Genomic DNA, 24,884 nt, shown 5'->3' on the forward strand with positions numbered 1-24,884 from the left:
GTGGTGCTCTGTACAATAAAGCTATTTGGGGACAGAGAGAGAAGGTAGGTGGGAATTTTAGAGAACTTTAGACGGGGTGGCCCAGGAGGGCATCTGTGGTGATGTGGCAGTGAGCAGAGATCCAAATGCAATGAGTAGCCCTGGCTGGCGTAGCTCAGTGGATTGAGCTTGGGCTGCAAACCAAAGTGTCACAGGTTCAATTCCCAGTCAGGGTACATGCCTAGGTTGCAAGCCATGACCCCCAGCAACCGCACACCGCACATTGATGTTTCTCTCTCTCTCTCTCTCTTTCTCTCTCTCTCTCTCTCTCCCCCCCCTCCCTCCCTTCCCTCTCTAAAAATAAATAAATAAAATCTTTTTTAAAAATGCAATGAGTGGACAAGCCATGTGCCAGCTGAGATGAGAGTGTTCCAGGACCAAGAAATAGTCCGTGCAAAGGCCCTGGGGTAGGAATGAGCTTGGGGCGTTTAGGGAAGAGCAAAGAGGCGTGCGTGGCCAGAAGCTAGTGAGCCAGAGGGAGCGGTAGGAAGCGAGGGTGGAGTGAGGGCAGGGGGCCAAACCGTGCCAGTCTCCTGGGCCGTTGGAAGGCCCTGCCTCTCCCTGTCCACCGTGGTGGGGGCTGCAGAGTGCTGGCAGCAGGGAGGGGATGGCACGACTTGATGGATGCTTCAGAAGGACCTCCTGGCCGCTGTGACCTCAGATAAACATCTTGTAGTAGTCCGCTATGGCTGAGCGACAAATTGCCACAAACTTAGAAGCCTAAAAAACACCCATTTTTCTAATCTCTTCGTCCTTAAGGTCCCAAGTCTAAGTAGGCTAGACTTCATTCTCTGCTCGGGGTCTCACAAGGTCAAAACCAAGGTGCGGGCGGATGGGGCTCTTCTCTGGAGGCTCTGGAGGAGAATCCAGAGACGTTCTGAACTCATGCGGGTTGTTGCGGAATTCAGTTCCTTGTGGGTGTAGGACTGAGGTCCATGTGTGCTTGCTGGCTGTCGACCGGGTCGCTCTCTGCTCCTATGAGCTGCCCACATGCCTTCTTCAGAGCCAGCAAGAGCATGGGGGGCCTCCCTGGAACCTCGAATCTCTCTGTCCTGCACGTCACGGCGTGTGGCTTAGCCCTGTGTGCAGGAAAGCTATCCGGGCCTGTGCCAGCCCGTAACGTGGCCCCTTGAAAATACGGAGTGATAAAGCTGACGTTACCATTCTCCACTGTACTCTTTTGGAGCATTTATTAAGCACTTCTGTATTCCTGAGAGTGCTGTGTATTATGGAAGGATTAAAATAACAACAACTACAGAAAATTTCGTCTCGCTGGGGAGCTGAGACTAATGATGCAGAAAGCAGGCAGTGGATTTGGTAAAAAAAAAAAAAAAATACAAGAGCGCTCGGCGCTGAAGGCAGCAAAGCGGGAAGAATCCAGCTGGGGTGTGACTCTGTGTGTGTGTGCATCTCCCCCAGACCAGCTCAGAGCTCTTGGCAGGTGCCTGGCCCAGCCCCTAGCCTGGGTTTCCTCAGTAGATTTGTCCAGCAAAGGAACGTGTGAATGAATCAACGTGCTTCCGTTTTTCTACAAAAAAAAAAATAGGGCTATGGTGGGAAGGTCGGACGCAGAGGGGCGTGCACACTTGGTAAAAAGGAACTCGGGTTCAAACATCGATGTCATTTATTCCGGGGGGTGTCAGGGGTGGCTTTGACGAGCCTGGAGGTGAGAGATGGGGGGAGACGGCTCACATCAAAGGCAAACGCTTGGCCGGCATTCCTCAGGGATGCTCCATGGGGAAGGACGAGGGTCCCCTAGGGCTGGGTGGGCAGGCTGAAGGCAACTCAGTTTTCAGACCCCAACAGACGACCTCCCTGCCCGGACCTGGCTCAGGACAGAGATCAGTTCTGCCCTTGAGGAGACCCAGGTGCCTCCGGGGTCTAGGGATGATGGTTTTCACCACCCCAAGGGGCTTTATTCGTAATATCTTCAGACTAGAAGCCACCTAAAAGCCCCACAGTGGTAGAAAGGATCAACGAATTGTGGTATTTCTTATAATGGAATGCTATGCAGGAAACCTTTTTTTTTTTTTTTTTTAAAGCACACACTGCTGATAAATGCAGCACATGGCTGAATGTCAAAAACATCATGTTGAGAAAAAGTAGCCGACATGAAAGGGCACTTTGTGCATGATTCTGTTTCTATGAGGGTCGAGAAGCAAAGCTAACCTCTGGGGGCTAAGGCTGCGCCCAGGCTGTTCTGGGGTGGGGGGCTGGCGCCTGATGGGGGGCACGAGGAAAGTTCGGGGGTGCTGGGAGTGGTGCCATAGTTCGATCCGGGTGGTGGTTCTGAGGGTGCTCGATACGTAAAAACCCGTCGCGTTTTTCACTTGAGATGTGTGTGCTTTGCTATAAATCATACCTGTAAAAAGAAATAGAATCGTTCCGGCCACGGTAACATCAACCGTGTATGGAGGGATCCATTAGCACTGTAAGTCTGTTATCTTTAACCCTGGGAGGCAGGAGGTAGCTTTCGGGATTCCCACTTCGTAGATAAAAAGACCGAAGCTTCGTTTTCCAAGAGCGTGGATTCAGAAAGCGGCAGGGCAAGACTCCAACCTGGTTTCGTGACCCGATCGTTCAAGCCCTTTCTGTCAGAAGGGCGGCTGGTCTGCGGTGGGGCTGGCCCAACACTGGTGTGCACATAGTAGGCACACCATTGTTTTCTAAGTTGACTAGAGGTTATCTAGTTGTGGGGGCGCCCCTTCACTATGCCTGAGTCCCTGGTGACAAACTGGCCCCAGACCTGGTCCGTGCAACCTTCGCCTGGAGGCCCCATGCCCCTCTGGGCTCACTAGGCTGTCTTGGGCCCTGGAGGGTGGAAATAAAGTGCCTCCTCCCCACTCCCCAGCCCCACCCAGTCCCCTCGCCCCCCACCCACTCAGGAAGATGTCTACAATCTCTACCTTGGCCTCCAGCAGGAAGACGTTCGATGGTGAGCAAATCAGGCCCAAATAGCCTTCGGGTGACTAGCAGGGACTCTATAACGGAGCCACTGTAATAGGCTGATGTTTATCTTGCAGGATGTGTGCGTTTAATAACGTATTAATATGAAGACCAGATTGCTTCTTCTCCTGCCAAGCAGGCAGAGCGAGATTAGTGAGGGAGGAGGCGCCGGCGGCTCCCTGGGGAGGGGCGGCCCCGGTGAGCCGGTGAGTGGGGACTCCTTTGCTTTGCAGCACAAATCCATCCTGCAAGACTGACTGTAAGAGAACTTTCTCCCAGGATTCTCCTATCACAACCGCAAAGCAGGTCCTCGAGGGCAGGAAAGAGGCCCTGGTGGGGAGAGAGAGCTGATCCATTCTGATGGCTAAGGGGTTGGAGCGGAAGGCGGGTGTCAGGCACAGCTGGGGGGATGTGGAGGGAGAACTTTCCCACGGTCTACACCCCTGGCTTCCGATAGCTGGTCCTGGTGTTTGGAGGCCCTCTCTATCTCCTGAGCCTGGGAGCTCCTGAGGGCGCCATCATGCGTACCTTCTGGCAGTTTGCTTTGCTCTCTTCCCTGCAGGGTTTCCTAACCGCAGCACAACGGACCCCTGAGGCTGGATGATTCCTGCTTGTGGGAGGTGGGGTGGGAGGGGCAGGGGACACCCTTTACACTGTCGGATATTTAGCAGCCTCCCTGGTCTGTCCCCAACAGATGCTAGTGGCATCCCACCACCAGTTGTGACCACCAAATTGTCTCCAGACACTGCCAAACGTCTGGGGCTGGGACAAAAGTCGTCCCTGGTTGGGACCACTCTGCTTTTATTGGACTGTTTGCAGCCGCTGGTAGAATGCTGAGGAAGACTCTCGCCGGACCAGTGAGGCTGCTGCACTGATACCCGAGCTGCCGGGCTTGACGGATCTGAACCCAGGGGCTTCTGTTCTGTGAAATGAGCCCATTCCCTAATCCATCAGCGGGAAAACTCTGTCACATGAGTTTATTTAGCACGGATGCAAATCCGGAGGGCAAAGCCACATTCCCTTCAGACCATCTCTTAAAATAATAGATTGAAAGAGACAGAATTGTCACTGAGCAGATTCCCTTTGCACATTTCCATGCCCTTGGGTGCCGGCGTGAGAAAATCCAGTCTTGCCCTGGCTGGTGTGGCTCAGTGGATTGAGAGCCGACCTGTGAATCAAAGGGTCACAGGTTCGACTCCCAGTCAGGGCACATGCCTGGGTTGCGGGTCACATCCCTAGTAGGGGTGCGTGTGAAGCAACCACACATTGATGTTTCTCTCCCTCTCTTTCTGTCTTCCCCTCACTCTAAAAATAAATACATTTTTTAAAAAAAAAAGAAAGAAAGAAAATCCAGTCTAACGTGGGCTGCCTTTCGGGGAGAGAAAAATAAAAGACCAAAAAAAAAAAAAATTAAGGATTCCTTTATTGTGCCTTGAGCATCTGAGCTCAGCGATTAATTCTTATATGCTAAAGGACTTCTGTGTTTATGAGGCATTATTATTTCATGGAAACCTATTTTAAATTGCATTTTTTTCATTAAGTCGCCGCGTTTTACTGATTAGGACCAGTTTATAATCTAGCCTAGACCGTGTTCCTTGAGTAATAACTATTTTTCTTTTAAAATATCCCCTAATAACCTCTCATCCATATTTTAAATTTTATTCCGGGTCACAGAAGCCTCCCCGTGGCTCCTGCGTCTGCCCTCCTGGTTCTGGGGTGTATCCGGGGACGCAGGGCGGCCGGACGGCTGAGCGCTGCTCTAAAAGCCTCCGAGAGGAAACAAAGCCGCCCAGTGATGGGTCTCTCAGCCTCTGGCGCTCCGGAGGCTCATCTGAAACAGCCAGCAAAAAATGGGCCGGGTGCCCCCGCAACTTTCTAGCAACATCCTTAGAGGAGTCTCGCTGGTAGAAGGAGGTGGAGGGCATGGGGAAGTGGGGCTCCGAGGCTGGGGAGTGACATTGTCCCCCTGTGCCAAGCACTGGGCTAAGCCCCTCACCTGGGCCACCCCCCTGCATCCACGTCCCCCATCCTACCCATCCCTAGAAGTAAGGGCCCGCACCCCCCCTTGGCAGAGGTCGAAACTGAGGCTCGGAGCAGCGAAACAACTTCCTCAGGGTTGCTGTGGTCGAGTCAGAAGCTGTCCCCAGGTCTGTCTGGTCCCCAAGGTCAGAGCTTCTGGGCACCGGGGGTGCCTGACAACACCTGCATACAAGGAAGGGGGACACTGTTGACAGTCACTTGTCTGCTTTTCAGACCACTTTCCTCACCATCTTCTCATCTCATCGCCACTGTTGCCTAGAGACCTAAGCACCATGCGCCCCCTTCTCAGATGAGATGGCAGGGGACTTGCCCTCTGTGTTTATAGCAGAACGAGGAACCCAGGTCCTTGGCTTCAAGGTCTGAGCTGTTTCCTTTCCTTCCTGCCGCTGTCTGTGATGCTTCCAGTGTTTGCTGCCCCCGGCAGGCCCAGGCCCCGGAGGAGGGGTCCCTGCAGAGGCCGTGGCTGGCCAGGGCGTCTCACCAGCATGCCGCATCATGCCGCTCTCTCAGCCTCCCTCCCTCCCAGCAGTTCCGGCTGTTCCATGGGTGCAGGGCTGCCCTGGGTATAAGGAAGTTGCAGTCCCCCTCACCTACACTCAAGGACACGGAGAAAGTTCTAGAGGGTGGCAACAGGCTGTCAGATGAAAGCCAGTGGAGACAAGTCCAGGGTGTGGGGGAAGGGTCACAGAGCTCTGCTTTAGGACCCCTGGGTCTTGGTGTTCAAATTGCCTGTTAATCGTCTCTGTGACCTTGGCCAAGATCTTGCCATTCTCTGGGCCTCAGTTTACCCACCTGCATAACAAAAGCCTTTTAATTCAAGGTCACGAAGGCCACTTCCCTACAATATTCTGTGACGGGGGACCATGGTTTGGGAATCCAGCTCAGTGACAGTATAGCCTGACCCTCGGATTTATTTTGTTACTTATTTACTCATCTGTTCACTCCCCTTTCTTCCCCACCAAGGCCCTAGTGAGTGTCCACTGTATGCGATGCATCAGTAGAATAAGTGCTGTGACAACGCATTCCAAAATTCCAGGGGCTTAACACAATAATAGTTTATTTCTCACTCCTGCTACCGTCGGTCAGGGACCATGGGAGGACATCACTCCTGCTGTCATTCAAGTGCCCAGGTTCTTTCCATCTTGTGGCTCCGCCCTCTTCCAGGTCCTCAGAGCTCCCTGCATCCCGGCGGCAGGTGGAGAGAGGGGGTGTGGGAGGTTTCTAGGGGCCACGCCTGGAAGCCATATCTTGCCCACCCCCACGCCCACCAGGATTTAGTCACATGGTCCCACCAAACTGCAAGGGAGGCTGGGAAATGGAGTTGGGCTGCGTACCTGGGAGGAAAGGGAAATGGAGTTTGGGGAGCACACCCAGCACAGGGCAGGCCCCAGGACAAGCAGAGTCCGAGGGTGCCGATGGAGACGTGACTGGCAGGTCCAGCGCTGGTCTCCTGCAGGAGTCTGTGCTTGTCCCCGGTCCCATCGCCGTCCCTTGCAGACACCTCAGAGGCAAGGGCGCTGACGGAACAAATCCTCCCTTCTCGGGTCTCAGTCTCTCCCATCTAAAAAATGGGGTGAGAAGCGCCCCGCGCTGGCTCCCCAGGAAACTGGAGGCGCATCAGGTGTCCGCAAAGGGCCACAGAGCAGCCTCCTCAAGGCTTCTTATTAATAGTACAACCACATCGTTATCAATAATGAAACACAAATTAATAATAAATAAACAAACTCATGATAAATAATACATATGCCATGAATAATACATTACTACTACAAGGCTTTTGAGCATCTATGGCCTCTGACAGACAGGAATTTGATTAGCTGGCTGGGGATCACAGAGGGGGTATGTTTCAGAAGGGCCTGAGAGATCGGGGCAGGGGACACAGACCCGAGAGTGGCGGGCACGTGTCCCTCCCTGCAAAGGCTGTGAACCGTTTGAGGTCCCCGGTGGCCCCGAGCTGCACTGACCTTTTGCTGGGGGGTGAGCACCTGGAGTGAGGGCGGGGTGTCCGCATGGCCCACATCTCAGGTGGGAAATTCATTGTCCAACAAGAAAAAAAGAAAAACCCAGCCCCAACAGAATGGGATGTTATGACCAATGCCAGGTTTGCTGAAGATATCTGTAGAATTTATTTGTTTACCCACAGACTCATTCATTCACTCATTCATTCATTCATTCATCCGATATGCCTGCAGTGCCGACAGTGGCCAGGAAAGTGTTCAGCACTAAGAGTGCAGCTACTGAGACACGCCTGTGGCTCTCCAGGAGCTCACAGTGTATGGTGATGGCAGAAAAGGGTGTCCCCGTGCCAAGTGTGAGGGCTGTGGTAGGTGCTGTGAAAGAGTCCCTTAACCCAGGGTAGGGGGCGCTGGGTACAGACTGGGTGTTAGGAGAGGCCTCTCAGATAAAGGACATCTAAGCTAAGACTTTATGGGTTCGTCAAAGTCACGGGGGTCAAGTGATGGCGGGCGTCCCAGACAGAAGGATGGCGGCTGCGTAGACCCAGCAGCTGGACGGAGCCAGGCATGTTTGGGGAGCTCAGGACGACGGAGGCTCAGCATGTAAGTGGCAGAGGGACGAGAGGTGAGCTGGGGAGGAGCAGGCCACGGGTGTGAGAGGGAGGGTTTTGGACTTCACCCTAAAGGCAGTGGGAAGGCAAAGAAGGACTTGGATCCAGGTGTGAGCTCGGTGCCCTGGGCTGCAGCATGATCCGCATTAGTCACCTGCTGTGTGTCTCCGTGTTGGGTCACGCACAAGGTTACTCATACGGCGCACTGGCTGAGCACCTATCATGTGCCAAACGTTGTACAAGTGACCGGAAATGCGCGCCAGGGCCCTGACCTTCAGAGGCTCCCAGTCCAAGGGGGGAGACGCCCAGAAAGAACCATACGTTGTATCACAGCGTCACGTGGACAGGCTGTTGCTGAGACATTCACAAGGGGCTGTGAGCTCGGAAGAGGGAGTATCAGACTCATAAATCAAGGACAGGGTGACTGTGGCTTTGAACCTGGGAGGACGTGTGAAAATTCCCTAGGTGAACTCCAAGGAGAAAGGCATTCAGGGGAGAGGAAATAGCACAGGCAAAAAGAAGAGCCTGAGGTCTGGAGGGGCTGGGGGAGGGCTTCCAGGTGGCACAAATACAGTGTGAGACTGAGTTGGAGAGGCCAAGAGAGGCAAGATCATTAGGGGCCCAGCTGGCCATGACAGAGCCTGAACTTGATCCTGAATTGGAAGGCAATGGGGTGAGGAGATTGAATGGCATTAACCAGAGAGGTGGCGTCATCATATTTACGTTTGAGAAATGCACTGAGACTCCGGCGTGGTGGGCGCATTTGGAAGGACGAGGCTGGAGTCCGGAGTCCAGCGAGCGGCTGTGCGGGGTCCTGGGGAGGGCCGTGAGGGCACGCACCGAGGCAGGGTAGAGAGAGCTATTTGAGAAGGAGAACCGGCCATCCGGGACACACATGAGAGTTAGCTTCCCCTCTTCGCTCAGAGGCTTCCTTGTCTTAAAAGCCCCCCTCCACGCTCTGCCCCACCTCTCACCCCAGTTTCCGCTAACCAGGAGGCGATGGCCGCAGCACCTGTTAGCCCAGCATGGAAGGGTGTGTGTTGCAGGGCCCTCTGTACCTGCCTGAAGACATGGTCCCAGTGATTGCTTTCTTGCAATAATATTTACTACATAGTAACTATGCAGCGTGGGGAACCCAGGGAGGCTGTCACAGGCGCCATGCTACAGTATTTCTCTTCGTGCGGTGGGGTGACCTTGTTCTCCATGAGTGGCGGTGCATGGAGCCGTGCGTGACGTGGAGATAAATCCTAGACCCCCAGAGGGGGAAGGTGACATGAGGAATGTATGGACCCTGACTCCCAGGGTGACCCTGGAAGGGCCTTATACCCAGGTGGTGGAGCTGATGCCACCACCCGACTGCCTGTGTGCCCCAGGTCAAGGTCTGGTGTGGCCCACGCCCAGGGGAGAGGGGTCCTTGAGCTTCCTGCACCATTTCTGCATGGCCAGACACGGAAGCCCCTGTCCCCGGGGGGATCCTACTGCGTGGGACATCAGACACAGCCCCCACCCTCTGGCGGGAAGCTGGTGGCCCACTGCTTTCCATCCTTCTCTAGTGACTTTGTATCAACAAGTGACGGCTTGGATGCCACAAGACAGGCAGTTCTGGGCCAAGGTAGCTGTCCAGAGCTGGGTTCAGAGGACTGTCATGGATACAATAGAACAAATTCACTGGCTTAGCCTCTAGTCTCTTGAGGTCCTGGAAAAGTTCTCAGACTCATCTTTCTAGCCTTAACATCCTTTGCCGTCTTTGAACTTGCACATGGCTTCCACCATCAGTCGTTCTGCTGCCCCCTTGTGGAGGTGTTGTGTCCTGCGGGTCTAACCAGTGTCTACCCGATCCCACTATGCCCCAAGCAAGATTTGTTGTGTATTTCTGGGCATCGAACCCCTCCACCTGCTCCTGTTTCCAGCTTCTCTATTTGGAAGCAAAGGGTAGGGGGCTCCCATAGACTGGGGGAGGGGGGCTGGATTCAGAATCAGCGGCCCCCCTTGCCAAGCCTGGCAGACGCCCAGGTTCCCGCCCCAGGGACCTGCCCTGCCGTGGTTCAGCAACTGCTGCCCTTGGGTTCTGCTCTTTCTGTTCATGGCCCTGCTGCCGTGGTCTTTGCTGCGGCCAGCGTGCCATCTGCCGAGTCACGGCTGTCTTCCATTCCACCGTCCCTGACGGGGCGGCCACTCACCACCCAGCGCCAATTCCCCCCCGTGGGGCGGAGTTCCCCTGCCTGGTCTCCACGGGAGGCCGCCGGATGCTCCAGGGTGGCGCCCACATCAGTCCAAGCAGCTGTGGTCAGACAGGAGCCGCAGAAGGCACCTGAGGCCAGGGGAGGCCCTGGGGCTCCCTGGGACAAAGCCTGCAGGAAGGGGGCGCTTCTGAGAGGGCCCCTGGGGAGCCCCGCCCACTCTGGTGATGGGAGGGTCTGGGGGTGGGCAGGGTTCATTTGTCCCTGCCTTCGCCATGGGCTCCGGTCCAGGCCCTGTTCCGGGCACACGGGTAATGTGGGAACGGTTCGTGACCTGTGCGCTGGCGAGCATGTGCCGAGAACAGCGTACCCGTGATTCACCGGGGCCCACTCGATAGGAAGGGCGGGGTGCCTGGGACTTTGAAAGCCTCGGGGGTCAGGGAGAGCTTTTCTGAGGAAGGGAGATTGCCATTAGTTTTTGAAGGATGAGCAAGAGTTCCTCGAGCGAAGAGTAAGGGTTGGGGACAGAGGGGACGGCCTGTGTGAAGGCCCGGAGTCAAGGGAGAAGCTGCCTGTGGGCGAGAGGAGGACACAGCAGGACTCGGATGGGGTGTGAGAGCTGGCCGGGGCTGCAGAAGCCGGAGCGCTGGGCTGAGCCGGCCCAATCGCCCCTGCGGCTTTTTTGCTGGAGCCCTGGAGGCCCTGGAGGCCCTGGAGGCCCCAGAAGGCCAGGGGTAAGCGTTTCAGAAAACCACTCTGGCTGCTGGTGGAGGATGATTGACGGCGTGGATGGATACACGAAGTCCAAGACAAACCCTGACCCCACAAGGGCTTCCTTAACCCCCATCCACTGAAGACCACTGAAGGCCCAAGCACCGGGAGGCCTGCATTTGCTCTCTTGGTTCCTACAGTTGGCCATGGGGGCCAGGGTTATCCTTGCGATTGAACTCGGAAGAGCGGTGTGAGTTACCCAGGACCGTCCAGGGGCCGTGGTAGGATGATAACCATGGTGCCTAACTTGCCTCAGTTTGCCACCCTTGTCCCGGGAGATCCCTTGGTCCCGGGCAGACTGAGGCACCTGGTCACCTTAATACAAGCTGTGTCTCTTTTCACTGAGCCCCCTCCTCCATGGAAGCCCTCATCCCTCCTGTCCACCCTTAGGGCCAGACACGAGCTGGACCTCTGGAAACATCCCCTCGGCGTGGGGAGAGGGGCGGGGGCAACGCCGGGACATCGCCAGCCGAGCTTCCGGACAGAGGAGCTATCTGTCACTGCCTCACCGGGAGGGCGCCTGGTTCCTACCTATTGCCCGCGATTCAGCTGAACGCAACTTAACGGGCGAGGCACAAACGCTGTCAGAGATACAGGCGAGAGCGATGGCAGTGCTCCGGATAATGAACTGCTTAGTTAAGATGAATCTGTGCCATCCCCCGATCCTGCTTCTGGAATAGTGCGCTGCAGGGTGGGCGGGGTATGCGTCGAAGCTGATTGGTGGCAAATTCAGTGTTGAAAGAGACAGACCTCCGTCTCCCGCCGGTACCTGGTTAATCGGCAGACTCGCACTTCTCGGAGAGATGGCATGGAGTCGTGTCGGAAATCAAGGTGGTGAGATTCGGGCTGACATGGGATTGACCGGAGCAGGAAGGCCCTAACACCCCAGTGCGTCCTCACTTCACAGACGGGGACACGGAGGCCCGGAGAGAGGGGCGCCCTGCCCCAGGCTCCAGAACAGGTTGGCGGGCTCATCCACTCCTGGCCGGTGGATGAGCCCGTCTCCCCCGACCCCTGCCTGATCAGCTGCCCCTTCCCATGGGCCCAGAGGCTTGATACAGCGATCCTGGCAGCGGGGAGAGCAGGTGCCCATCTGGGACCTTCTCTCTCTGGCATTCTGCCCTCTGCCCTGGGGGAAGGGTTCCATCCGGGCCTCCTGGCTCTGATCCCAGTCTGGACGGCATGCGTGCCTGCCTAAGCCGGCCACGTCTGAATCTTCCACTCTCTGACCGGCTTCCAGAGGTCAGGTTCCCCATACCCCCTTGACCCCAGACTGCCCTTCCTCACTAGACAGTGCGGAGTGGGAGGGAGTGGAGAGCCGGGGGAACGGGAGGCATGGCACCCCCTCGCCCTGCTCCGGGCACCCAGTGGCCTGTGTGGGCGGAGCTCATGGAGGGCACAGCCTGAGGCCGTGCTTCCCCACACGGGTCCCTGTGATTGTCCCCAGGGCCACGCCACACACATGGGGAGACTGTGTCCCCTGGAGGCTTCGTCTCTCGCCCAGGTCGCCACTGAGTGGCGGGGCGGGACACTCGAAGCAGGTACCTGACTTCGTGTTTGCTGGAGGCGCGTGTGTGGGAGCAGCAGGGAAAGCGAAGGGGGGTGTTTTCAGAGAAAGAAGCAAAGCCGGGTGTTTGGAAGGTGACGGGACTTTGTGAAACAGCAACAGGAGGTTTGTCGGTTGGACCTAGAGAAGAACGTTCCCGTGTTTTCCTTTTGCAAAAAGCCCCTTGGCCATGAACCCCTGCTGTCCCCTCTCCTGTGTGTGTGACTGTGTCTGCGAAGGTGATTTCTCACCTGTGATCCAGGTGTTGATTGGCACTGACGCGATCCTCGCCAGGTGCGTCTGTCAGAATAGGGCCTTCCCTCCCGTCTTCGCCCTCCCTGCCCCAGCCAGGGATCCCTGCTCCAGGCATGAGGCTCAGAGCCCATGCATGGCCTGAGGCCTTGGACCAGAGGGGTCTGGGGGGCCCACAGCTCATTGTGATGCCTGGATATCCATCCCCAAGGGAGTGGGCACCGGATGCCCTGCCCAGACCTGTCTGCAGTCCCCTTTGCTCTGTGTGCAGTCCTGGGCCTGCCCTTCCAGCCCTGCGTGGACTGTCCTGCCCCAGCTGAGAGCCAGGCCTCTGGTGCAGACACAGTTGGAGTGGTGAATGGGGGGGCAGCTACCCCCAGAATTCCCGCACAACCCTGGCATGTTGCAGGACTCTTCTCCGGGTGAGGGCAGGAGGTGGTGGGACAAGATTGGTTTCAGAGTCGGGCAGATCTGGGTTCAAATCCCGGGTTTGCCGCCCACCTCACAGCAGTACGGAGCGAGGCGCTCTGTGGCTCTGAGCTGCAGTTCCGGCCGTGATAGGGGACTGCCCGCAGGCTGGTGTGGGGACGGAGACTGCGCACGTAAGAAAGCTCAAGAAGCAGCGCTTGCCCAAATCTGATCCCAGTGGTCTGTTGATATTAATGGAACGCGAGCTCCAGAAGGAGAGGCAGATGTGCAAACAGGCAATTACACTCCAGTGTGACAGACACAGCGATCGCAGCATCGTGCGTGCGAGGTGTGCGCGGGTTGTTGTGCGAGCCAATGAGAAGCCAGGAGCGAGCGCACAGGGAAAGCTGGGAAGTGCCATGAACCCGGGAAGGAGGTTTCGCCCTCAGAGCCACGGCCTGGCCTCCCCCGTCAGCTCCTGGGGGCTGAGAGGAGGGGGAGCCTCGGCCAGGAAGGGTTCCCACTGTCCTGCACTCTCTGTGGCTCCAAGTAGGGACCTCAGGGACCAGCGACACAGTCCCTGCTGCCTGAGCTTAGAGAGGTGTGTTTCCTGACGTGTGCACCAAAGCACTCCAGCAGAACCGGGCTAGGCGCCGTCGGCGGGGCTCAGGGTCCTGCAGCAGGAGCCGGTGCCTCCTCTAATTTGCACCCTAGGCATCTCGCTCGCCCCACCCTCGTCCTGGTCCTGGCTGTAGTCCGACAAGCATGCTCTGCTAAAGATGGGCTCCAGGGTGCACATCGGCCCCAAAACGTGCCCTGCCAGGGCCCAAGTCTGCAGAATGATGGAGCGCTCTGAGCACACTCCACCTCCAGGGCCTTTGCATGGGTGCTGTCCTCTGTGGGGAATGCTCTCCCCCTAGATACCTGAGTGGCTCATGCTTTCCTTTACCCTGGCCTCTTCAGAGGACCTTGTCCAGTGCCACCCTTCCCCTGTTCCTCTCCACGGCTTTACCCTGATTTACACTACCGCCACCTGGCATGTTTCCCATCGTTCATTTATTTATTGTCTCCTCTGCTCCAGGAGGGCGGGGCGTGCCTAGAACAATGCCCGATGTTGAATAGGTTCTCAACGAATGGAGGCAAGGCAGGAAGAAGGAAGGAGAGAAAGGTTCTGAGAAGCCTTGGCGGGAAGGAACGTGTCTAATTTTGTTCAAACCAGTGTTTCACACACTTAGTTGGTAATAGAAATCTGAAGCACCGTCAGGAGTTCCTTATTCTCTACACACTCCAGGAAATGCCGTGTTATGGCTTTAGAACCACCGCCTTTGTGTGCTCCCCTTTAATCCTCCTCTTCTGGTGTCCCAGGGACCCCCGTCCCCACCGTGCAGTGGGCTGTCCTCGGCTCCCAGCCTGGCATGCCCCGGTGAGTCCCACTGCCCCAGACATCTGCTACTGCCCGAGTTCAGCCACCGCCCCCAGCCCCTCCAGACTCACCCCTGTAATTCTGCTGTGGCTTGCAACTAGTGGTGACTCACGGCCAGCACCCCCATCCCTGGCCCGCCTCACATGCACGAGCCACCTGCACCCACCTTGGGCTGCCTGCGAATGTGTCCCTCCCACCTCCTTCTGGTGGCAGGGGGCCCTTCCCTGGGCTTGAGCTGGTCAGCCATCCGCACTGACGATGCTCAACCAGCTCCTAGCGATAGCGTCACGGGGGAGACCCCCCAGGGGAGGACGTCCCCCCTGGAAAGGTGAGCCAGGGGCCAGCCCCAGTCTGGGAGTGACAGCCAATGGGAGCAGGCCCTGGGCTCCTGCCGTGGCCCCCAGCAGCACAGCCCCTCCTCCCCAGGGTTGGGTGTGAGATGCTTGCCGCCCCTTTCCCCTCCTCACCCATCGTTAGAGCCCGTGCCTGGCGCGGCGGCCATAATGGAACGGAAGACCTGGGTTGGAACGGCACTCCGCCACTTACAGCTGCGTGACCTTGGCAGGTAGCTGCACCTCCCTGTTTCCGCGGTGGCAGGTGGGAGTAGTATTTGTTCCTCTCTCCCGGATGGCCGTGACAATCCCATGGGCGAGTGCGTATTAAGCGTGTAGCCCGGTGTCTGGCTCCAAGTGGGTGCCGTGGGAACGCGAGCCGTCATTGCTATTTCACTCCGGCCTGGCGTGCCCCGGCATCCTGGGGCTATTTCACTCCCTCTCACTCGGGCTCCTGCCCCCCGAGGGCAGCCTCCTTCTTTGCCCTGGCAGGGGACTTCCCTGACTGTCCAGGCTGGGCAGTGCCCCCTGTCCCCACCCGCGGCCCGCCACCTTCATCCCACCATTGCGCTTAGTCCAGTGCCTGCCCAGTGCGGGTGGGAGCGAACTCTGGGGCCGAGTGAATGAGAGAAGAAAGGCGGAGGCAGAAGACCAGTCCTTCCGCTGGGCTCCAGGCACTGTGCTCCCGGACCACGTGGCTCTGGGCACCCCGAGAGCCTGGCTCCCAGCCTAAGACAGGGGCTGCCCAGCGGCGAGCCCCACATCCTACCTCCTCGCCCCGGGCACCACCAGCACCGGAAGCCTCGGACCGCGGCGCTCCAACCTGACTTCGGCTTCCGCATCGATCCTCCCGGGGTCGATTTTTGTTTTTGTTTTTTCTGCCCTGGAGTGCTGTAACCATTAAGTTCCAGGCAGGGGTCAGGCCCCCGGGCTCGATCTGCTGGGGTTGCCCGCACAATTGAAATCCCCGAGCCCATCCTGGCTACTTTTCTCATTAAGGCAATTGGACTGGATTGATCCACTAGATCGATGGCTGGATATCAGCCGGTGGGACGCCAATTGGATGAGCCTGGACGGTGCACCTGGAGGTGCCCCACCGAGCTGGAGTGGACGCCCAGCCCTCTGGGATGGGGCTCTGGGAGGCGGGGGAGAGGGCCAGGGGCCTCACCTGGCTGGACTGGCTGTGGAGGCGGCAGTGTATCCCCAGCAGGGCGTGGCGCCGGGGGGAGGGCCCCAGGGGTCCCCGGGGACAGCGGTTGGCGAGACGTTAACATCCGGTGCTCACCGAGGTTTGAACGTTCTTCCCAGGCATTGCCTTCCCCCACATCACCACCCCCACGGCCCAGGGTTGGAACCGCCTCTCCCCTTGGGTGGCAGGGGGTGTGCAATGGGAGATTTGGGGTCCCAGAAGCAAGGAGCAGTTCCCCAGGGCTCTCCTCCCTGCTCTCCAGGAGTCTTTTGGTTGTGAGGCTGGGACTAGAGGGGTCTGGGCACCTGGGACACTGTATCCTGGCGTGGAGGGGTCTGGGCACCTGGGACACTGTATCCTGGCGTGGATTTCACGGCTGCACAGAATGTGGTGGCGTTTAGGGGACGGCTGAGGGGCCCGGAGTCTCCTGGGTTCAGAAACAAGAGAGTGAATACATTGTAGCTCGTTCATTTCCTGCAGGGCCTAGCAGGCTGACAGGTGTCGCGACACTCTAAAGGGGGTGGGGTGGAGGTGTCGTGTTTGAGCACAGACAAGTTTCTCTGGGAAATCTCATAGAAGTACACGGAGGCACTGTCCTCGGTTTCCAGCAGGTCTTACTTTTCAAGAGGAAATTTATCCCAAGAAGAAGTGTTTTCAGGATTGGAGGGACCCACGGGAGCCAGGGAGGTTCCCAGAAAGCGAGACGTCAATGAGAGGGAAGGAGAGGGTGGTGAGCCCCATTCCGGCTCAGTCACCACAGTGAGAACAGCGCCCCCTACAGCTGTGCTGCCTCTCTCCTTCACCCCCCACCCCACCTCAGCCAGCCAGCCCTCCTGATCGGCTCACGGCCTCACCTCCCCGTTCTCCTTTCTCCCTAGGCTACTTGACTGTCAACATTGAGCCTCTCCCACCCGTGGTGGCTGGTGATGCCGTGACCTTGAAATGTAACTTCAAGACGGATGGTCGCATGCGTGAAATCGTGTGGTACCGGGTAAGTCGCCACCGCCGTCCGCTCCATGCCTGTGGCCAAGGGGAGGGTCCCCAGAACCTGTCGGGAGACCCTCACAGGCTTGCCTGTGTCTGCAGCGCTAGTGCAGCTCTGGGCCATCCTGTGCTGTCCGCCAGGTCTCCGTCCTCCCCTGAAATCCTCCTCCAAGACCCCTTTGCTCAGCCTGTTCTTCCACTCTCTGGCTCTGTCCCGTTCTGGTCTCTTTCTGCCCCTGCCGTGGTGCTGTGCTCAGGAACCCCCACTAGGACCGAGTGGGGTTGCTAAGGACACCGTGGGCCATGGGTGCGGTGTAACAACCAGGGGATGTCGGAGGGTGGACTTTCAGGCAGGAGGCTTTGTGTGGAGAGAGAAGGGGAGAGAGAGACCAGGACGGCCTCCTGCCTTCTTAAAAACCAACGTACAGAGCTAGTCTGCCTTCCAATTGGATTCCGTATGGGAACAGCCCTGGCGTGTGGCATCCTAACTTTAGGTCTGAGAAGGGACGTTGTTAGAGACACGCAGGTGACCTCGTGCCCAGGGCCCAGGGGTCGGCAGCAGGAGGACCCGCCCGTGGTCTTGGGCACGAGTGTTGGTCTTTTCTGGCCCTGATGGAATCCTTCGTGTGTCTGGACCAGGCACCCCAGGGTGGTGTCTCTTCGCCACAAGGCAGTCGGGGCTGGCTGGGCTCCGGAGAAGGTCCAGTCGGCATTGACATTCTTCTTTGCAATGAACGTGAGGTTTGCACGCAGCAAAGTGCCGCCACCTTGGCGGTGGGCTGGGCGGAGACTCCCCTTCCGTGATTTAAAACAGAGGTGGGCAACATTTTTCCAGGGAGGCCCAGAGAGGAAATATTTTCCTCTCTGGCGACCATACGGTCCCTGTCGCAGCCGCCGAGCTCCGCTGTTGCCGTGTGGACGGAAGGGCGTGTGTGGACGGAAGGGCGTGGCTGGGTTCCAACGAAACTTTACTCGCAGAGGCTGAAGTTTGAATTTCACGTCCTTTTCACACGTCACAAAATACTCTTAACATTTTTTTTCAACCACAAAAAGGTGAAAAACCATTCCAGGCTTGAAAGCTGTACAAAAACAGGTTGTGGGCTGATTTGGTCCGATTTCAGTCACGTTTTGCTCATCCCTGATGTTAAACAGCATTTCTCGAACCCTTGTAAGCCGCATCACATGGAGCTGCTTTCTATGGAGTGGGTGCATCAGAGGAGAGTGGGGGTGGGGTGGGGGGGAGGTGGGCCCACTCTGGTGGTCTAACACTGGCTCCCCCGCTCCTTTAAGCGCTGTCTGCACCCACGGGCGGCACCTGGCACCTGCCGGGCCACACCCGCCCTCGCGGCCGAGCCTCAGAACTGCACCCCCCGAGTCTCCTTCTAACTTGAGGTCCGGTCTTGCTTTGAACCATCCTGCCCTTGCACATCCCTCTTGCCGGTTTGATCTTTGATTCATCCTTTGATTCATTGTTTGCTGGTGGCTGCTGTTTTGTTGCCTGTGACCCGGGCTCCTTTGAACCCAAATCCTTGTTCTCCATAGCCCCTCCCACCGGATTCACCCCCAGGGCCCCCCCACCCCAGCAGGCCAGGCCCCACAGGTGTGGGCCTGACTGTGGACACCCCGCAGGGCCCTGGCTTTAGATGAGGTTTGCACCCTGGATGGATCCAGGGGCCTGGAGAAAGTCGAGGCATGTGTTAAACAGTGCCACGGACTGACTCGCTAAGAGGCGTATTTACATGCTGCGGGAACTGCTTGGCTGACACACGCCGTGAGCATCTCATTAGCACCTGGCAGAAGGACCGGGGTAAATTAACTCCAGCTCACTGCTGACAATGGGAGATGGGACCGGCGTCTCTCCCTCAGCCATCAGCCATCCATCCATAGAGGGGACCGGAGAGAGGGGTGGCGGAAAACCTGCCCAGCTGGCAGCGAGAACTAGGGACACTCGACAGGACCAGTTAATGGGAACGAAGGCGCCAGGAAGCTTGGAGACAGGAAAACACCTGTGGGCACCTCACTGCCTTCCCAGCCCTTGGAGCAAGTGTCCTCACGCTTGTTTGAAATCCAATGTCACCGTGTCACAGCACAGCGGTGATGATCTCTCTGCAGAGGTCACTGCCAGGGTGGGGGAAAGGCCAGTGCCAGGCCCAGGTGTAGGAAACGAGGCAGGCCTCCAGGTGGCTCAGCTCCACGGTCTCTGAGGATGGGGCTGGGGCTGGGGCTGGGGCTGGGGCAAACGCCCAGGTTCCAGTGCACGCGGAGACTTCCCCTCCCCTTCTCTAACCCCGGTGCTGAGAGCCCGTGTACCCCACCCCCCACCCCAGCCCCATCTCCCTCCACCCTAGCCTGTGATCACACTGATTGCCTTAAGAATCTCTTAAGGGTGTCAGGCCCTTCATATCAGGCTATGGTGGGTGCACTAATCAATTTATTTTATTTCATTACACATCCTTTGACTGAGGGCCTCTGGAGGGGGTATGCAGATATATGCAAATCACATGCAAATCGCCCACTGGAGCCAAATGCTTGAGCCCTTTCAATTCTGTAGCTGGACTGAGGTAGCAGCTTAGCTGACTTGGGGAGTCTCTTTGGACCCAGGCGAGCCCCAAGTGCCCTGCGATGGTGAGGCCGGAGTTGGAGGATGGGAGGAAATTACAGGGAAACGGCTCCCGGCTGCCAGCTCCCTCTGCCTGCTGTCACTCCGGCCTTTCCTCTCTGATTGCTTCTTTTCCCAAGGAACCAACTGAGTGCAGGCAGATAAGAGCCTACCAAGATGGGGGCACCGGGAAGCACGGCTGGGCAAGGCCTCTGGGGGAAGCGGGAGAAGCAGCCTCAGGAGCCCGGGTGTCCTCTGGCTAGACCCCCATCACCGCACTTCAGCCCCCTATCCCCTCCCTTGCCCCCCCCCCCCCGCCCCCGACAGGGAGCTGCTGAGCCAGCGTTGTTTGTTTTCTGTACATGTGTTTGCCTCCCCAGCTTCCTCTCCTCCTCCTCCATGAATGAGCTTACAGAGCCCGGCTTGGACGGAAATGAATAGATTACACAGGCCCAGCCGGGGACGTGTCTCCAGTCCCTTCAGAAGGGAAAAGCGGGGCATTGTGATGGGGCTGCCCCCTGTCCCCTCAGCCCAGTGGGCACAGAATGGACCAAAAACGTGTGTAAAGCCCAGCAGCCTTCCCTCTGGTCCTAAAGACATTATCTCAGTACTGGGATCCTCCTGAGCTTTCAGAAACTTAGTGAGTAGATTGGATTCTTTGGGTCAATTGGGGAAGCTGATGAAAATGGCCGAAGCAAAAGGGATTACCCCCTTGAGGTTAATAAAACCTCTGTCTGAACATTCCGGAAGGTCTCGCCTTGTGGAGCCCTTGGGAGTCAGGTGGGGGCAGGGAGCATAGGAGACGGTGGCCTGGGTCTGCACCTTGGACGCTTTGCCCCATGGCCTGGCCAGTTTGCAGAAGACGCCAGACTATAGACTCAAGAACATGAACTTGACCAGACACCCTGGGTCTGTGTTGTCCAATGTGGTAGCTACTAGTCACACGTGGCTATGTAAATTTAAACTCTACTAAATCAAATTAAATTAAAAGGGTTTTTCCTCAGTCAGACTAGCCACATTTCAAGTACTCACTAGTCACCCATAATTAGTGGCTACCGTTTCCATCAAAAGTTCTGGACAGCTTACTATAGGTATTGGGATTTTTTTTACACGGCCTCCTGAATATACTGTGCTTTCCTGTCAAATGCACGGTAGTGAATGTTCACCGAGCCAGCCTTCCAGGAAAACTCGCTCCATAAATTGTTTTGTAACCTGCCATCATTAGATGGTAGGGCGTGGAGGGGGGTGGGAAGATGGATCATGCTCTCAGAAGACTTCTTTTGAAAACATGTCAAGAGAGTTGTCAGGCCCTTAAAGCTCTGGGTGTCACAGTGGTCTATCAAAGCCCTATTCAACTGAAGGATGCTTCACAGCCCTTTTCTCCATCTCCTCATGCTTTCTCCCCCGATGCACGGGTTCCTCTCCTAGTTTTGAGTCTCCAAGGCCCCGTCTTCCCATCTCAGGCCCATAACTCACCTTTTTCCCTAGAAAAATAAAATGGCTAATAGAGTAGAAGTGCAATTCTGTACTTGGCCGGTAGGGGACTCTCACCTAACAACCCAGCTCCCCTACCAGGCCAGGCAGGACTTGGTTCTAGAACGTGAATGATAAATAACATCCTTCACTTAATCATTTGTATTCGTTTACACCTGTAATTGGGGGCTGGTTTAGCAATGCCACTAATACTAATCTGAGTGACTAACATCACTCAGGGTGTCTGGTCAAGTTCATGTTCTTGAGCCTTTGCTCCGCGCTGTGCCTCCATGACCACATTTCGTTTTCCCGGGGGGCACTGAGAGGTAGGTGTTATCATTAAGCCTATGTTTTCAGATGCAGAAACCGAGACCATCCAAAGAGACTATCTCAGCTCATGTTGCCATTCCTGACTTTTGCAGAAAGTTCTAGATACTCCCTCCCTTGGGATTCCTCTGTGTGGGTCTGCATTCTGGTTCCTACCTCCTGTCAAAACAGGTGTCTGCCTGCTGGACCGTGAGCATCTCCAGCACAAGGGCTGTGTCTTTTCCCGGCTGTGTCCCACGAGGTGTGCCTAGCAGTCACCTCGGCAAATCTTTGTTAAGCGCACAAACGGTAGCGCCGTAAGTATAAATGCTTGTGCACATTTGACCCATCATGCCATGCACTCCTGTTTCCACGGCCACATGTGTACAGCTGAGAGCATCGTTCTGTTTGAGGGTGAGTGCGAGTCTTTGAATACTCAGGGGCTTTTGTGGAGGATGAAAAAAAAATGGAACATTTCCTATTGGGGAATACTGTCTAAACTCATTTAGTCGGAGGTCGTCTGCCCAGCAAGCAAAGCCAAAGGTGTGTTTATATCCTAGAAATCCATTAAACAGCCACCGAGAATCATGGGAGTTTAACCTTTTCACAGCAGCTTTTATGGTCTCACCTTTGCTTTGTCTCTTTCCTCCACAATTTGTTTCGAGAGCCGTGCTGGGCCCAGGTTACAAGGCCACAGTGAAGAGAGCCATGGGGCGAGATAGGAGATCCACAAACAGCGATAACGTCCCCACTTCCACGAGCCTCTTATCTTGTCTCTTTCACCTGGCGGGGAACGTGTGCCTGGTGTTTGTTTTGTGGTGCAGACGCCTCCACCATGATGCTACCTGGCCACACGAGCTTCCCCTTGGGGGCTCTACTGGATACTTTTGCTGTGAGAGTTTGTGGCTGTTCGGGGCCATCAGGAAAATGGTTGAGACCGGAGGCTGGGAAGGGGGAGGCAGAAAGAGAAAGGACTTAGGCCTCAGAATACCTACAGAGGAGTTCAGGGTGCGTGAGTTTGGACAGTGGCCCAATCTTTCTGCATCTGAGAAACCTCCTCGGAAACGGGACGTGAACACACCTCCATGGTAGACATGAATGAGGTAGCGTCTGCAACCCAACAAGCCCAATGCTCAGCTCATGATGGCGCCTAGTCAACAGATGGTAGCCGTTGTCGTATCACGTCTCTTGGTAGCTGAAGGGATCCCCAGAGGAAAGGTATAAAACAAGAGTGGGAGGTGTGTTCTGGGAAGATCAACGAGATCAGACCCCTTGAATTCCATCCCACCCCCTATGTTCTCCGAGGCAGATGCGGAAAGACCCCACTTTACGCTGGTTCTCTTTGTTCCCACGTGGTCGTCCTGGTGAAGTCATCGGAGTTCAGTCCTGGGCACTATCTTACATAGTTAAGCCTTCTCCATGGATCTGAGCTCTCTATGAAGCAAGGAGTTACTTCAAAAATGGCTTTACTGGCATCGGCTCTCTTAATCTCCATCCTTGACTCGGTCCTTTTGTCTGAAACAAAATAGATGAAAGACGAGGATTATAAGGGGGCATTACAGTCCAATAACGTCAATAAGAGCAAGAAGGCAGATACGCCCTTGGTAATGAGGACAGGCCAGGGCCCAAGTTCTGGAGTACTGAGTAGGACCACTCTTTTGGCCCCTCTGGCTTGGAGCCCAGTATGGCGGCTACTCAACCCGGCTGCTCCTTGCCACTCCCCTGAACCCCCATCCTGACCTTGGGCTCACAGGTCTTGATGCTCCAAGATCTGGAGAAGGAAGAGAATAAGGAAGACAGGAGATCTTCTTCACAGAGCCAGAGGCAAGCAGGCCCAAGCTGCCTTGTCCATCCCCTGCCTCTGACCTTCCAAAGGTCTAAGATGAGCAATGTTCCCTGCATCATCCTATCCCACCAGTCCACAGAAGGAAGGGACCCTCAGAGAGAGGACCTGCCAAAGGACAGTGCACTGTAAGAAAACATAATAACGAGTAAAGGAGAAATAAGAATAAGCTTCTAAGTTCGATTCCATTGCAATTCTTTCATACCATCTTCAGCCATAGGTTGTATCCACTCCAAACCCGTATCACACAGCTCCTCCTTCCAAGGATGGACTAATGGGGAAAACCTTAAGCTCCCCCTAGAGGTCAGAGTATGAATCGCAATTACTTCTGTCCCCCATCCTTGGTCTTGAACGGAAGCTGGGTTGTAAAGGGTTTGCCCACTCTGACTGCTCTTAGGAATTTTCAGAGGGGCTTGTAACAATGTACTATTGGCCGAAGCTTATCCTATGATTATTGTGTCGGAATCTCCAGGATGGGAGCCTCAGGGTATTTGTTCTTTTAACCAGCTCCCTCGGGTGATTGCAATGCCCTCGGCCCAGCCAGGGACCAGGTTCTGGTGTTTGGGAAACTGATACATGGAACTGCTCCATTCATTTATCCAACATTAACTCAGCACATAGTTACCAGTCAGATGGTTCTGGGCACTTGGGCGGGGGGCGCACACCAAGGAGCAAGACAGCAAGATCCTGAAGTCATGCATTTGACCTTGGGGGAGGGGTTAAAAAGAAACAAACAAGAAAAAGACCTGATAATGACAAGGGCAGTGCATATAGTGAAAATAGGCTAATGGGCTAGAAAGGGATTGGGTGGTCAGTGCATATAATTAAAATAGGCTGATAGGCTAGAAAGGGATTGGGTGGTCAGTGCATATAATTAAAATAGGCTGATGGGCTAGAAAGGGATTGGGTGGTCAGTGCATATAATTAAAATAGGCTGATGGGCTAGAAAGGGATTGGGTCAGCAGGCAAAGACTCATTTAAACCAAGACCTCAAAGGCAACCAAGAACTCACCACACCAAGGGGGGGAGGAGGTGGAGTGTTCCAGGCCAAAGGAGGAGCACATGCAAGAGCCCCGTGTTGGGAACAATCTTCACATGTTCGAAGAACAGAGGGTGGTCCCACCACGTGGCCGGAATGAGCCAGTTAAGAGATGCGGTGAGACGGGGAGGACTGTTCACACCAGGCCCTGTGCTCAGGCACCCGGACCTGGAGTCCTCCTGAGGGCGGCTTTGGAGGGTTTTACGCAGGGAAGTAGCAGGACCTGGTTTGCCTAATTAAAAGGTCACTTCCGGGTGCAGACTGAATTGTGGGGGAGGCGAGGCTGGAAGCAGAGAGACCACAGTTCAGGCAAGAGGAGAGGCGACAGTGGCCGGGTGAGGACTAGGATGGTGGTGAGGAAGGGAGGGAAGGAATCCTGCTGTGACTGCAGGAGGCATTTAAAGGGCTCGCTAACGTGTGGAAGGGGAGAGGGGCAGGGAGGGCCCAGGATGACTGTGGGCTGTCAGGCTTGAGCGGCTAGGTGTGGGGGAACCGTGCTGTGGACCGAGACTCGTGCGGGAGGAGGAGGGAGGAGACTGCTGGACAGGATTCTCCGTCAGCCGTGCTACCTGGCGGTGGGTGGTTCTGACACACGGAGATGGAGCTGTCAGAGCGGCAGTGGAGGCTGCAGTCTGGGGTCGGGGGAGACGTCACCACTGGAGACTGATGCGTGGGGGGATCAGAGTGTGGATGGGTTTAAAGCCAGGAGCCTGGACGAGATGACCCAGGGAGGAGGGCGAGAGGACAGCACCCAGTGCTAGACCCTGGACACTCCAGATTTATAGACAGGAAGTTGGACCAGCCAAGAGACTGAGAAGAAGCAACCAGCACGATAATGAAGACAGTTAGGAGTGAGGCATTCTAGATCCCAAGAGAGAATAGTCAGCTGTGCCCAGAGCCGCAGGGAGGCGACTTAAGGTAAAAACAGAGAAATGACCATGAATTTGG

At 56.1% G+C, this 24,884-nt stretch overlaps 1 protein-coding gene across 1 annotated transcript in view; it reads left to right on the plus strand.

Moving 5' to 3' along the window:
• Positions 1–24,884, plus strand: part of IGSF21 (immunoglobin superfamily member 21) — a 229,286-nt gene that overhangs the window by 85,189 nt on the left and 119,213 nt on the right. Inside the window, exon 2 of the mRNA XM_028513731.2 lies at positions 16,571–16,683. Within this exon, the coding sequence (XP_028369532.1) occupies positions 16,571–16,683 (113 nt within the window). The remainder of the gene's footprint in view (positions 1–16,570; positions 16,684–24,884) is intronic.

Source organism: Phyllostomus discolor, chromosome 5 (genome assembly GCF_004126475.2).
Source record: "Phyllostomus discolor isolate MPI-MPIP mPhyDis1 chromosome 5, mPhyDis1.pri.v3, whole genome shotgun sequence".
Classification (NCBI taxonomy): Eukaryota; Metazoa; Chordata; class Mammalia; order Chiroptera; family Phyllostomidae; genus Phyllostomus; species Phyllostomus discolor.